The sequence below is a fragment of the Bos indicus x Bos taurus genome, chromosome 13 (genome assembly GCF_003369695.1).
Source record: "Bos indicus x Bos taurus breed Angus x Brahman F1 hybrid chromosome 13, Bos_hybrid_MaternalHap_v2.0, whole genome shotgun sequence".
Lineage (NCBI taxonomy): Eukaryota > Metazoa > Chordata > Mammalia > Artiodactyla > Bovidae > Bos > Bos indicus x Bos taurus.
Genome location: NC_040088.1, coordinates 50,571,896 through 50,586,968, shown reverse-complemented (window position 1 = coordinate 50,586,968; position 15,073 = coordinate 50,571,896). Strand labels below are relative to the sequence as shown.

The following is a 15,073-nucleotide window of genomic DNA, read 5'->3' as shown; positions in this document are numbered from 1 at the left end:
TTTGGATTAGGGCCTACCCTAATGACCGTGTTTTAACTTGATTACCTCTGTAAAGACCTTATTCTCAAATAAGGTCATATTGTGAAGTATGGGGGGGCGGGTAGAACCTAACCATATCTTTTTAGGGAAATATAATTCAACCCATAACAACATCAGACCATGACGATGCAAAAGAACAAAAGGTTAGTTGTAGTTTGAAATCAAATATTTCTAGTTGGATCTGAAATTAAATGTCTGGAGTTACATGGTCTGGTCTTACTTTTCTACAACTTCCTTCTCCAACACTCAACTTGTGCTGAACATCCCTTTATGAGTTTTAGGAAATATAAACTCTAAAAACACACATCTAAATAGTAATCCCTAGCATTTATGTTTGGAGAAGGCAATGGCAACCCACCCCAGCACTCTTGCCTGGAAAATCCCACGCACGGAGGAGCCTGGTAGGCTGCAGTCCATGGGGTTGTGAAGAGTCAGACACGACTGAGCAACTTCACTTTCACTCTTCACTTTCATGCACTGGAGAAGGAAATGGCAACCCACTCCAGTGTTTTTGCCTGGAGAATCCCAGGGATGGCAGAGCCTGGTGGGCAGCCATCTATGGGGTCGCACAGAGTCGGACACGACTGAAGTGACTTAGCAGCAGCAGCAGCATTTATGTTTTAGTCAAAACACTAAGTTTCACATTGCTTTATCTCTTTCTTGATAGTATTGTATTGTAAAAAAAAAATTGTAACAGAACATTATATTCAAAGGACCATTTTAAAATTCATAATGGAACAGCAACTAATTAGTCAACAACAGCTATTGAGCAACCATGAGTACCGTTTCCCTGAAGAGAAAAAATATAGTAGACCTGTACTAAGTCCTTAAGGAGTTCTAGCATCATAAGACAAATGAGATTTACACACACACACACAGACTTGCAGGGAAAATTTTCATCTAAAAAATCCTTGTATCTCTACTCCTGTGTCTGTTTTAATTTTTCTTCAGATTTTAAATGGGGGAGATTTTTTAGCTCATATCTATCATTTTAATTGGAAATCAGAGTTTTTAAAAATTTGTTATTGATTTATACTAACTCAACCAAAATCATTTGAAATCCACTTCATAAGGTAGTTGTTTTGAGTAAGATCAAAAAGATAACATACTTAGCACGTTTTCAATAAATGTCAGCAATTATTATTGACATACCTATTGAAGGTCTAGCACAGAGTCCCAGGCAGGCCCTTGGCTTGCTGCACTGATATTTGTGTGGGTAACTGTATAGACCCACTTGAGCTATTTTGTACTTTACAAAAATTTGACCCAAAGTATTTCTTATGAGGAGCCCTATAGCATCGTTATTTTCAAAATGAGTAAGAACCATAATTCCAGAGAATTCTTAGACACTTAAGAGCAACATATGGTCCTTAGAATACACATGCATACACAGAGTTTACTTTTGCTTTCGTTTCCCTTGAGTTTTCTTTACAAGGAAAAACTTTTTTTCTATTTCTTTAATTTTGTATCTATGTGAGACGATGGGTGTCCACTAAAGTCACTGTGGGCATCATTTCATGGTATATGTAAGTTAAATCACTATGCTGTATGTCTTAAAACTTCTTCAGTGTTGTATCCCAATTATATCTCGATAAAACTGTGAGGAAGAAACATTTTAATTCTAAAATATATAGAATAATATATTGGAAAAGATCCAGAGGAAAAAATCCAGATGCCATTTGATTTCACAGAGAGAGGAATTTAAACAGTGTTGCTTCGGCTCAACATATCTTTGTGGAAAGGGATTTAACATCTCTAAATCTTAATTTCTTCCTCTTTAAAGTAATACACTTATTTCCAGGATTATTTGGCATGAGACTATATAAATTCCTTCATGCCATTCCTGCATATAATAGATGCTCAAGAAAAGTGACTTCCAGCAAAGCCCCTTCCATGGACTCCCATGACCTCCATATCTCCATCAAGGTAGTTACCCTGCCAGGAATAAAGTATTTTTTTCTAAATATATATATTTTACTGAGGTATGCTTAAAATGTTTCAGGTGCACAGCAAGGCGATTCAGTTATACATATACACATATGTTGTTTTTGAAATTATTTTCCATTATAGATTATTACAATATATTGACTATAGTTGCCTGTGCTATAGAGTAAACCTTTGTAGCTTAACTATTTTAAAAAAAAATTAGAAATCTAGCATCAGGAATAAAATTTTTGATGAAATGGAAAAATGCTACGCTTTTTTTTTTTTCCTGTACTAATTTAACTTTCCATCAGAGAGAACATTAGAATTTGGAAGAAAACCAAAGTACAGAGTGAAATGGCTGGTTTCACCCTGCTCTGTTTGTATCTGAGCAGCCTCAGGTAGCCAACTTTTCTCCTGTGAGCTAGTTCCCCTGGCAGAACCTTCCAGAATGTTCCAGTCCGGTGAGGAGGACAGCAGCTTTCCAGTCGCTTGGTATGGCTTGCCTGGGGGAGAAGGCAGAGGCCCGCCTGTATAATCCGATTTCGCCAACTCAAACTAATCACTACTGGTAGTAGCAAAATTTAGCCTGGATCTGCTTAGTTAATCTAGATTGACAGGAGGTAAAAAGAAACGGGACACAAGGGCGCAGAAGCGAGGGGAGGGGACCAGCACTGATTTCCAGCCTTGCTCTTGCATCTGGGGCTTCTCATTTGCCCCCCTCTTGGGGCTTCTCTTTTTCTTCTCTTATAAACAAACGCTCCTGGTCGTTAGGAGACCAGCCTCGCACCGAGCCGCCTCACCAACAACAGGTGCACAGGGAGGCTCCGGGCTGCGCAGAGCGATCTCTCCTGGCTGAGGCTGAGCAGAAGGTCCCACCAGGCACAGACTGTACCTGAGACTATGTATTATTTATTGAAACTGAGCTCCGCTTTCTCTTTATCCTCCCGGGCAGCCCTGGAGTCAGGCGCCTCTTAAAATGGATGCCGCCAGCAGCTAACCTACAAAGTCTCCTAAATTCAACTTGCTTTCCCTCTTTTTCTTGCTAAGTAACTGTCAGCCAGCGCGGCCAACCTTTTGTTCACTCTTGGGGAGTCCTTGGGAGTTGCACTTTAGCAGCGAAGGAAGAATTCTTCTGTGCTTTTGGGCGTTTCCACCTGGAATCAAGTTGTGTTTTTTAAGGGGATACTGCACTCTGGATTTTGTCCATTTTGTGGACATAGAGAAGACCCTTATGCAGCAGCGCCTGCCTTCATAGACTGGGTAATTAGAGCAGTGATCTGTGATGTGCGTGTTTACATGCTTAGCCCTGAGAAGAAAAATGGGCTCCCTGAAGGTGATCTTTATTTTTACTTATGATATCTGTGTCTGGCAAACCAGGGAACTTTTTGCATTTGGGTAACAGAGACTTTTGAAATCTACTTCCCTGGATTGTCCATGTTGGTGAAATTGCTGTTGGCCACCTCAGCCCTGCATGTTGCCATGCTAAAGACACCTAAGGGTAAAAATGTCTCTTGGGTAAGTAGACAATGATTTCCTCTCTCTTCAAAATATATCTAAAACAGAAATACTTTGAGAACTTAAAAGACATCTAGGGGTTTCGTGTTTGGGAGAAAGTATTTGCCTTAGAAAATCACAGGAAGATCTTTCTACATGTTAGACAGCCTTTGGCAAAAGCTTGATGGTGTACTTGCTAAAATATAAACTATAGGACATAAACTCTTTACTTGTTTTGGCATTTTTAAGTTGCCTCATAGTCGCATCTACACCCAGAACTTAAAATTTATGAATCCAAATTTATGAATTTAAGATGTTTTTAATCCCAGAATTCTTTAGGTTCGATAAAGAGAGTGTCAATATTATGGAGGGGCATTAAGTCAAATTTTAAAGGTAGCACATGTAGAGTTTACAGTATTGGGGGAAATTGTTCCTTTTGTGTTAGAAACAAGATAGAAATAGGTATTTCTCAATTTCATTCTGACTAATTTCTGTTAATCCATAATGTACATATATAGTGAAAGGTTAACATTCCAGGAATAACAGTATGTTAATCCTAATCAAATTTGACTCCTTAATGTTGTTTCAAATTAGTTTCCTACCAAAAATATAAACTAGATTGAGCTCAAAATAATGAGAATAGTCTGAAAACTTCTAAAAAAGAATGACTATAGTTCCCTGGCTGTCCGATTTCCTGAGCTTGATGCATTAAAATTAACAAATGGATTCCCTTCTACTCTCCCTTCTACTCTACTTCACAAGTTCTCACAGATGAACTGTGTCTCTTACACCAGTGTTTTAGCTGCTGCTCACACCTACAACCCAACCATACTTGTCACAGAATTTGACATATCTGATTATGATTACAGTTTGCTTAACTCAGAAAAAGAAAGGATTCCATCTTTTTGGTTAAAAAATCATTTGTAGTACCTTAACTTGAAATTCACTAATTGGGTTTTTTTTTTTTTTTTTTACATTTTATGACATAGTACAATTGGTCTGAAAACAGTGATTATGATTTTTTTCTATTATGGATATTCTTTAGAATATTTAACAAAGACATGTGTCTTAGTTTAAAACACAGCTCCCAAAATTATCTCCAAAAGTTTACAAACTTTTCCAGGTTATTCATTATTAAAAATTAATATACGTATAGTGGATTCACTCATTGTACACTAGAAATTAACACAATATTGTAAAGCAACTGTAATATCCCAATTAAAAATGAATATTTCTTATCTTGATATTATTGCTTTTGTGGCTTTTTTATCCTTCTCCTTGCCCCCCTTCACAGTATAATCAAGAGAGAAAACTCAAGGACCAGTGAGTTTTCATTCCCTCTCTGTTCAGATGGCTCCAATGGCCAATTCCAGTGCCCATAGGGGCGTCTGCCACTTTCTCCTGGTACATAAACACCGAAGAAAGGAGTAATTTCAGAAGTATATCCCCTCCTTCATCTGCGTAATCCTCCTAAAAGATTAATTCTCCCAAAGCAGTGCCTGCTTAACAGAGTATTTCTGCCAGGAGGACAAAACTTGAAACATTTCAAAAGCTTAGACCACTGTTGGGTTAGGTTCCCTTCAGACTCAATTATGCTAATATTTTTTTAAAAGTTCAAGTCCCTGGCTAGAAGTTTAGAAGCAGTTCTTCTCATAGAGTCAGAATACTTGTATTTTCTTAGGTTAGAATAGACTGTTCCTGGTTTGTTGTATTTGGTGACACAAGTCTCTGTAGCAGAGTTTGTCGAAAGCAAAGTTTACAAATTTTATGAGTGTGACATTACAGAGAATACTGTCATTTGGGAGGTGTGTGTTTTCTGTTCAAGGAATGAATAATCAATGTTTCTGAATATTATAGAATGCCTTTATTTGTAATAGAGGGTGTAGAGAGACAGTTTCAAATGTTGGCCATCACTTCTGTTTCAATCAGTTGTGGTTGTTTTAGGTGGTGAATGACATTTCTCTGAGTCCTTTGACTATTAGGTACGGTGAAATGTACCCGATATACCTGCCTTTGCCATTGCCAGTTTTCATTTAAACATTTGTTTAGACTCGAATTCAAGAAGAGAATAAAATAATTCATCATGTCTCAGACCACATCGTGAACTTTGTGATGGTGAGAATAGGTCATGCATCTCTCCATCCCTGGTTCCTCTAGAGCAGGGGTCCCCAGCCTCTAGGATCCGATGCCTGATGGTGTGAGCTGGAGCTGATGTAATAATAATAGAAATAAAGTACATAATAAATGTAATGTGCTTGAATCTTCCCCAAACCACCCATTCCTGATCCATGGAAAAATTTCTTCCATGAAACAGCGTGCTGGTGCCAGGAAGCTTGGGGACTGTTGCTCTAGAGAATTCCTTAGACATACTTGGCTCAAAGTGATAAATGCAAATACGTATTGCTGAAAATCACAAGCTCAGGGTGAAAGTGATAGTCACTCAGTTGTGTCCGACTCTTTGCAACCCCATGGACTGACTATACAGTTCATGGAATTCTCCAGGTCAGAATACTGGAGTGGGTAGCCTTTCCCTTCTCCAGGGGATCTTCTCAACCCAGGGACAAACCCAGGTCTCCTGCATTGCAGGTGGATTCTTTACCAGCTGAGCCATAAGGGAAGCCCAAGCTCAGGGTGAAACACCACTTTTCTTTTCCAATATCGTGGTATCTGGTCTAGGTGTCTGTTTAAACATGCCTGAGAGGTTTCCTGGCTGTAAGATGAACAAGAGGATGTGTGCTCCATCACTGAATCACGTCCAACTCTTCTGCTACCCCATGGACTGCAGTCCGCCAGACTTACCTGTCCATGGAATTTCCCAGGCAAGAGTACTGAAGTGGGTTGCCATTTCCTTCTCCAATGGATCTTCCCAACCCAGGGACTGAACCTGTGTTTCCTGCTTTGGCAGGCAAATTCTTTACCACTGAACCACCAGGGAAGCCCTAAACAAGTGCATAGTAACTACCTATTATTTCTCTGAGATGCAGTGAGAATTAGCAAGTCCTCTGTATAAGCGTTCAACAATCATTCAACAGATGTTTATCAATTGCTTCTTTTATGATAGTCTCAGCACTGAGTCAACAGTAGCGAGTAAGGTACTTGAAAATCTGTGTCCTCAAAGAGCTGAAATTCTAGTAAAGGGAAACAGGAGATATATGAGTAATGCGTGAGATAGAATACAGTCAAGCAAGAGACATGAACTTATCTACAAAACAGTAACAGACTCACAGATGTACAGAATAGGTTTCTGGTTTCCAAGGGAGATGTGGGAATGGGAAGAAATGAATTGGGAGTTTGAGGTTAGCAGATGCAAATTAGGATATGTATAGGATGGCTAAACAACAAGATCCTACTGTGTAGCACAGCGAACTATTGAACTGGGATAAACCATAAAGGAAAAAAGTATACAAAGAACCACTAAATAGGAATATAAATCACTTGGCTGCACAGTAGAAATTAACATTATATACTTCAGTAAAAAAGTCAAGCAAGAAATGGGTTAGAAATTGCTGATCAGTGGAAGAGGGTGTTGCATGTTGGTTGGTCCAGCTATTTAAGCTAGGGCTTCCCTGGTAGATCAGCTGGTAAAGAATCCGCCTGCGATGTGGAGACCCTGGTTCGATTCCTGGGTTGGGAAGATCCACTGGAGAAGGGAATGGCTACCCACTGAAGAAGGTAGCAGAGTCAGTCACAGGGGAAACAGTAATTGAGCATCTCCAGCAAAGATGTCAGGTGCAAGGTGCAAAGACTGGAGCATGTGAGGAGTGACAAGATGGCCAGTGTGGCTGGACTATGGTTACCTTCTTGAAATTTCCTTGGGTCTCTGTATGCATTTGTCTGTCTATGTAATTGTTTCCCTATGAATTCCAAGGCACACTGACATCCTTCCCTTCCAGTCCCTGGAGAGATGGTATGTAAAGGCTTCACAGAACAGTACACCTAGGCACCTGTACAATCAGCAAGGTGATAGCAGCAAGGACAGAGAGAGGACGGGTCATCATGACACACTCATGCTCTACCCATGACCCTTAAGAATCGAGAACTTTCTTATTTTTTAAAGTAATTGAGACAGTCTCACCAACGAGTGTAATGTAACTTTGACATAACAGAAATGAGAATAAATTTTAAAGTAATGTTAATGGATTGAGCCAGGGAATTGGGGAGTAAGGATCCAGATTTAAGGAACACAGCTTTTCCAAGAGCAATTTTTACTTTTTGTGAGGACAGGTATGCAATCCAAAACTTTATCATGGAATCTCTGTGAATTCTTGGACCATAAAAAACTCTTCCAAAGATCTGTTTGGCAGAGTGGGGGACAGGACATGGTCTTGTGGACATTTGTTCCTAAAAGCTGTAGGGACGCCTTAAGGTTGTATAGATCTGACTTTATGTCAGACTGATCTACTTTGTTGAAAAGTCATTTCACCCTCAAAATATAAAAATAACAGATCCCACTTCATGTCCTGTCACTGTGCAGACTGCCTTGCTATACTTTTAATCCTCAAGATCTGAAATCACTCATACTGAGCCGTTTGTTATTCCAAATCTGTGGTCTTATATAAAATAATTGCTCTCTGCATATAGTGTATTTTATTAGTTGTTTTTCCAGTTTTGATTATGTGCCATAATAAACTAATAGAATTCATTTAAAAAATAAAGAATATAAAGAAATTGCTCTCATTTAACCAAGTGCTTGAGATTAAATAAGAACTCAGAACTTTAGGTCTGCTTTCTAAAGATACTTCTAGCAAATGCATTATTATGGGTGTGTTATTCTATTATAAAATTTGTGTTATTAGAAATTGTCTAAAAGACTAACATTAAAACTCAATACACTCTGCACACTTGCTCATTTCTGAAGTTGAAGAGGTGTCCTCCAGGGGAGGAATCCATCACCTTTCTTTGGTTATTGGCTCCGTAGATGTTTCAGCTTATTTCCATGTGGATGTCACTCTCATATTGTCAAGAATCACTGTTCCTCTCGCTTTTAACCTCCCTGATCACTGTAGATATCTGTAGGTCACTGTAGATATCTGCAGGTCACTGTAGATATCTTGATGACTCGAAAGCTGACTTACCTCTCACGATTGTGCTTCATTTGATATATACGTTTCACTGCAGCATCCAGATTATTGGTTTCAGACAATAACAGTTTCTGAAAATATCTAATTTTATCTGTTCCTGCTCTGAACATATACCAGTGTCATCAGAAATAGTATTTCCCTCTTATTTGCTCTCCTCTCTTTCCTTGTTGAAGTATGTTGGAAGGTTTACTAAACTTGTTTCCAGTACTTGTGACGATTTTAATTTTTTCAACTTCACTCACAATTGATAGGAAATCAGGGTGTCTGGTGACAGGGTGTCTGATCAGATAAATTGTTTACTTTTGCTGACAGCTGTTAAGATTCTTCCAGAAATTCATATGTGAGGACAGCTATTTCTTCTTCCAATGAGTATTTTTTTTTTTACTCGATAAAAGGACTCTGTCTGGGCTTGGTAAATACTGATGTACGTTACTTTATAGAGTGAGTCATGGAGCACTAAAAGCTGTGTATCTTATGAAGCCTGCTACTGTTAATTATGTTTTTAATATTAAAAATAACCATATTTTAAAGATAACCATAGTTCTCTAACTTAGAGAGCTCTCATATATTTAAAGGGAGCTGTCATTCACTGTCTCCAAACTAAGCCTTTCCCCTGCTTTCCTGATTCATATTTTTTTAATATAATTGATTCATAATGCTATGTTACTTTCTGCCATTTAGCAAGATGACTCAGTTACACATTTGTGTTCTTTTCCGAGTCTTTTCCATTATGGTTTGTCTCAGGATGCTGAATGTAGTTCCCTGAGCTATATAGTAGGGCCTTGTGTACTCATCCTGCTTCTAACAGTTCGCATCTGCTAATCCCAAACTCTCCATCTTCCCATCCCTGCCCCTCCCGCTTGGCAACCACAAGTCTTTCTCTATGTCTGTGAGTCTGTTTTTCTTTTGTTCAGTTCAGTCAGTCATGTCTGACTCTTTGCAACTCCATGGACTGCAGCGCGCCAGGCTTCCCTGTCCTTCACCATCTCCTGGAGCTTCTTCAAACTTCCATCCATTGAGTCGGTGATGCCATCCGACCGTCTCATCCTCTGTCGCCCCCTTCTCCTCCTGCCATCAATCTTTCCCAGCATGAGGGTCTTTCCAATGAGTTGACTCTTCATATCACCAGGAACAGAAATGAGAAACACACACACACTAGAATGTTACTCAGCTGTGAAAAAGAACGAAATAATGTTTGCAGCAACATGGTTGGACCTAGAGATTCTAATACTAAGTGAAGTAAGCCAGGTATCATATTATTTAGACATATAATTTCTCTCATGTTATTTAGACATAATATATAATTTAGATATAATTATATCTTTTATAATTATAATTATACATATATTTAGATATAATTTCTATCATATCATATTATTTAGACAATCATTATATTATTTAGGCATATATGTCTAAAATACAACAAATGAGCAAATGAACCAATCTACAAAAGAAAATCCTTCATTGGAAGGACTGATGCTGAAGCTGAAATTCTAATACTTTCCCTGGCTTACTTTACTCAGTATGATAATCTCCAGGTCTAACCATGTTGCTGCAAATAATTACTTCATTCTTTTTCATGACTGAGCAACATTCTGTGGTGTGTGTTTGTATATTTCTGTTTCTGATGACATCATATTCTCTCATGCACCAACATCACCAACATGCCTTGTTGACAGTATTCCAAAAATGGAGAAAATACAGGCTTCAGAGACATTCTGAGTTTGAATCTGGTTCTCACACTAACTGTGAGATCTTGGACAAGTTATAACCACCAAGGTTTAGTGTATTCATCTATGAAATGGGGATAATAAAGCTTTTTCCATAGGAGTATTTTTAAAATACTCCTAATATTAGCACTTATATTAGGTGCTAATCATAGTGCTCACTCTTACAAACAATGTGTTCAATTCCAGTTTGCTCCTTTCCTCTGTCCCTTGCTTTCCAGTCCCACTGGTATAGCACTAATTCAGGGATTTCTTTTTTAGTATTTATTTATTTGGCTACACCAGCTCCTAGTTGTGGCATGCAGGATCTTTAATTACAATATGTGAGCTCTTAGTTGTAGTATATAGGATCTATTAATAGTTCCCTGATCAGGAATTGAACCTGGGCCCTCTGCATTGGGAGCACAGAGTCTTAGCCACTGGACCACCAGAGAAGTTCCAGGGATTTCTTATCTTGTCTCTGCTAGACCCTTACCTGTAGCAGTCTTCATATTGAGGGCTAACTTCCAAATTTTCCCTTCTCTAATCCATTCCAAACACTTCTCCTAGTCAACAAGTGCCCCTAAACCCAGATCTTCATCAATTCTCTGTCAGATCAAATCCTTTACAGATTCCTCACCATCCACAGCTAGAGTTAAACATTTCTGAACTCAACTGACTCCTTTCACAAAGAAGACAACTGAGAAGTCTGGAAGCAGGGGTTGGATGAGCCAAAGACTCTCCTGCTTGTTCCTCTGGCTTCTTTCCCGTGGGTTTGAGCCTTAGGTATAGACAAAATGAACTTCCAACTGGTGAAACTTTCTCTTCACATTTGCTGGGAGGACATCCCTGGTCCTTCTGGAGACAATCTGGGAGTGAGGGAGAGGTTCAGCTCCATTTCGAGTGCAGTGCACCATCCTCACATGCAGAGGTTCACCCTGGCTCCAAACATGTTTCCCCTTGGGGTAGCCTCTCTGCCTGAGTATTCCTGAGTCTGAAGATCATGACAGAAGGCCAACAGAATGGTGGATCAGGAAGGGTGAGGAAAATCAAATAATTATCCACAAGTCACTAAGTATTTTTGCTGAAATCTTCCCCCTTTTTCTTTTTAAAGTGGGCCATTTTTAAAGTCTTTATTGAATTTGTTACAATATTGTTTCTGTTTTATGTTTTGGTTTTTTGGCCAAGAGGCATGTGGAATCTTAGCTCCCCAACCAGGCATCAAACCCAGGCCCCCTATGTTAGAAGGCAAAGTCTCAACCACTGGACCACGAGGGAAGTCCCTTCCCCTTTTTCTATTGTGGTGAAGGTTAAAAAACAGAGAGAGTATACACAATCACCTACGTGAAAGATATAATGCAAAATCTAAATGAGAATGCTACATCCAGACTGAATAAGAAGTGTGACATTTCAGGGAGAAGATGTCAGTCTGTATCCTCATTCACCTTCAGTGCCACATCTGAGGCTTTGAGGGCCTAAGAATGAGACGACCAATGAGGAATGGTTCCCTAAAATCAAGAGGTGACATAATTTGCAGTGAGTTACCAAATCCCAATCTGTTCACAGGGATCTGAGTTGGTGCCCCGTAGGGAGATTTTGTTCTGAGTGTCCTGACCTTTGTGCAAGCTGGCTAGGAATAACAGCCTCTGCGAGCAGTAGCCACCTTGATCAGCAAGCATTTCAGAGAAAACATTCCCTTGCAGTCCCACTGTTTTGTGGGACTCCTCCTTATATATAGATAGAAGGTACATGGACGTGATAAGATTGGAGTGGTTACTTCTGCCCTGAGAAAACTGCTGTGTGGGGTTTGGAGGACCCCATGGAGAAATTCAATGGAGGCAAGTTAGGGATGCTACTCTTAGAGAAAAAGCTGGAGAGATCCCAGTGTGAGTGATTTCAAATTAAGTTACTAAATAAATGCTAATCCTGTTTCAAGCATTCATTCACCCTAGGGTGACCAGAAGTCCCATATTAGACCTGTTGGCCCACAATTATTAATAGTGTCTTCTTTCATCCTCAGAAGTGTTCTGGTTTGGCCAACGAATTACATGACCACTCTCATTGTTACAACAGAGTATGAATGAATGATTAAGGTGGAGGGGGTTAGGGAGAAGGACTGGGAAACTGCAAGCTTGAAGGTCAATGTGAGTAGGGAAATGCAGATAGACAGACTAAGCTGATGTCAGACAGGAAGGCATCAGACCTGTGTCTTTGGGCAGGTGAATTAACTTCTTCAGGAATCACTTTCTTTACTTGCAAAATGAAGATCTGTGTACTTACCTCATAAGGTGTGAGGATCACTCTTAAGAATGCAAGGAGTATACATGAAGGAGATGGGTCATGTCATAAGAAAGAGCAGTTAGGCAAGGATTTTACTTGGCTGTTCTACATGAAATTACCTCAGGTGCCAATCTAGATTTCTTAGCCTGACCTTGGAGAATGTCAAGTCTAGTCCGATCTCCATGTAAATTTCTGGTCTGGTTCCCTGCCACTGCTTCTTCTTCCATAGATAGAACCTCAACTTTTCTGAACGCACTTGAAGTATTCACACGTGTGCCTCTGAGTTGACCCCCCACGCCCCTGAAATCTCATCGCTGCTACTTCTGAGCCAAGTTCCAAACTAAGCCTTGTTGGCAAAGGTCATGCAAAGTAAAAAAGATCATTAGAATTACCCTCACTCTTGTGTAAAGGAAGTTTGCATTTATGTCATTCATACTGGCAGAACATACTATAATAAAGTTCAGAATTCTAGGTGTTCATTATGTCATTAATAATTGACACGTTTGAAATGCAAGCAGAATTTCTATGTTTGTTTCATCGGCAATGATATGAGGGCTTCTGGGGAAAAAATTAAGAGGTTATTCAGAAAGAAATTTCCTCCCTTCTTTCTGAGGAGGAAAGTAGGAAGGGACTTCACCTAAGGAATAAGGCTAATCCAAGAAAATGAGACTGTAAGTGAGGAAAGAGCACTATTTCAATTTCATCCTACCAAAAAAAAAAGCAAAAGTTAGATAGAGACTCTCAACATGCAGGGGAAGGTCCCACGCCTTTCATAAAAGGAGGCTCATGAGTTCAGGAGTGCAAACATATCAGTATTCGCCTCACCAGGGAGGTTTGGTATTTTTATCTCAGCAGTTTGCTCGTTTTTCGCTCTTACATAGATGATCTTTATGAACTTCCCAAGTCACGTCAGGAGACTGAAATGAGCTGGCTTCCCTCTACTCGTGTGAAGGGAAGCAGCCAAAGGTGGGTGACAAACTTCATCCTTCTCTTCCTCTGGTGAATCAAGCTCCACACTGTGGATTTACTGAGCCTTGGTCTTTTGCTGAGAAAGGATGTGACTATCTTGCCTTTCCCTGGGCCCAAGAAAAGAACCCAAATTATGCTCTGTTTAAGTGAACGTGGCCACAAAAACAGACTGGGAATAAAAATACTCCCAACTTACCAAAGCAGAAGGAAGAGATGGCATTGACATAGATTCCCCCAAATCAGCAGTATCAGGCGTCCCCACCTGACACAAGAGGAATCAGAATGGAGTTAGAGGTCTGAGATATTGTCACAGTGATCCCTGGAACTTACAGAATTGGTCTGAGTAGTTTGCTGGGGCTTTTGTTACCACAGCGATCTTCTAGCTGCTTGCTCCACATAACCAGAAGCAGCCACAATGAAAGCACACATTTTTATTTATTTTTTTAAATTATTTGATTTACAATGTTGTGTTAATTTCTACTGTACAGCAAATTCATTCAGTTATTCTTTTTTAAATATTCTTTTCTATTATGGTTCATCACAGGATATTGAATGTCGTCCTCTGTGCTATGCAGTAGGACTTCACTGTGGTTAACATCTGCTCACCCCAAACTCCCAGCCCTTCTCTCCTCTGATCCCCTCCCCCTTGGCAACCATGAGCCAGTCCTTTATGTCTGTGAGTCTGTTTCTGTTTCATAGATAAGTTGCTTTGCGTCATTTTAGATTCCACATGTAAGTGATGTCATATGGTGTTTGTTCTTTTTGACTTACTTTACTTAGTATAACAATCATTAGTCCCATCATGTTGCTGCAAATGGCATGATTTTGTTCTTTGTGGCTGAGTAGTATTGCATTGTGCATATGTACCACGTCTTCTTGTTTATCCATACATCTGTTGAGGGACAGTTAAATTATTTCCATTTCCTGGCTATTGTAAGAAGTGCTGCTATGAACATAGGGTGTATCTTTTTGAATTTTAGTTTTGTCCAGGTATATGCCCCAGGAGTAGAATTGCTGGATCATATGGTAATTTTATTCTTAGTCTTTTGAGGAACTTCCATACTATTTTCCATAGTGGAAAGCACAGAACGCACTTAATTTTTCAAATGTAAGCAACATTTTAAACGTGAACCAGGTGTGTGCAGACTTTTCTAGACTGGCAGGTGGATTGCAGCCTCCTGCAGTCTGGCTACACAGATGCAGTCTGCTCTCTTCATCAGCTGTGTTATAGGTCCACACCTGTAAACAGGTGTCCTTCAAACTTTGAGACTTCACGGAGTCTCTCCAGCACCCTTGATCCCATGGCAGACTCATAGTAAAGGAAGTCAGCTCAGCACCTCGTTGGCCACTGCTGTCACTTCCGGAGATGAAGGAACAGACAGAGCTTATTTTTGTTTTTTGTTTTTCCCTAAAGGCTGTGAGGGAGGACAGGCAGAAAAAACAAGGATGTGAAAATATTTGAGAGAAGGAGGGAAAAAAGTCAAGAACAAACACACTTCAGTGCCACCTGTCTCAGATGACACGCTTGCCTCTCTCCATAAGAGCCAGACCTGCAGCCTCAGAAACTTGACAGTTCAC

The 15,073-nt window shown here is 39.7% G+C and overlaps 1 protein-coding gene across 5 annotated transcripts in view; it reads left to right on the top strand.

Annotated features, from left to right (window-relative positions):
* The window catches only part of CACNB2 (calcium voltage-gated channel auxiliary subunit beta 2), a 427,802-nt gene that overhangs the window by 175,941 nt on the left and 236,788 nt on the right, over window positions 1–15,073 (top strand). Inside the window, exon 1 of one of the 5 annotated variants that reach the window (XM_027559818.1) lies at window positions 2,634–3,480. The exons of the other annotated variants lie outside the window; for them this stretch is intronic. Within the exon in view, the coding sequence (XP_027415619.1) occupies window positions 3,400–3,480 (81 nt within the window). The 5' untranslated portion in view covers window positions 2,634–3,399. Of the gene's footprint in view, window positions 1–2,633; window positions 3,481–15,073 lie in introns of those variants that run through there. 5 annotated transcript variants of the gene reach the window in all.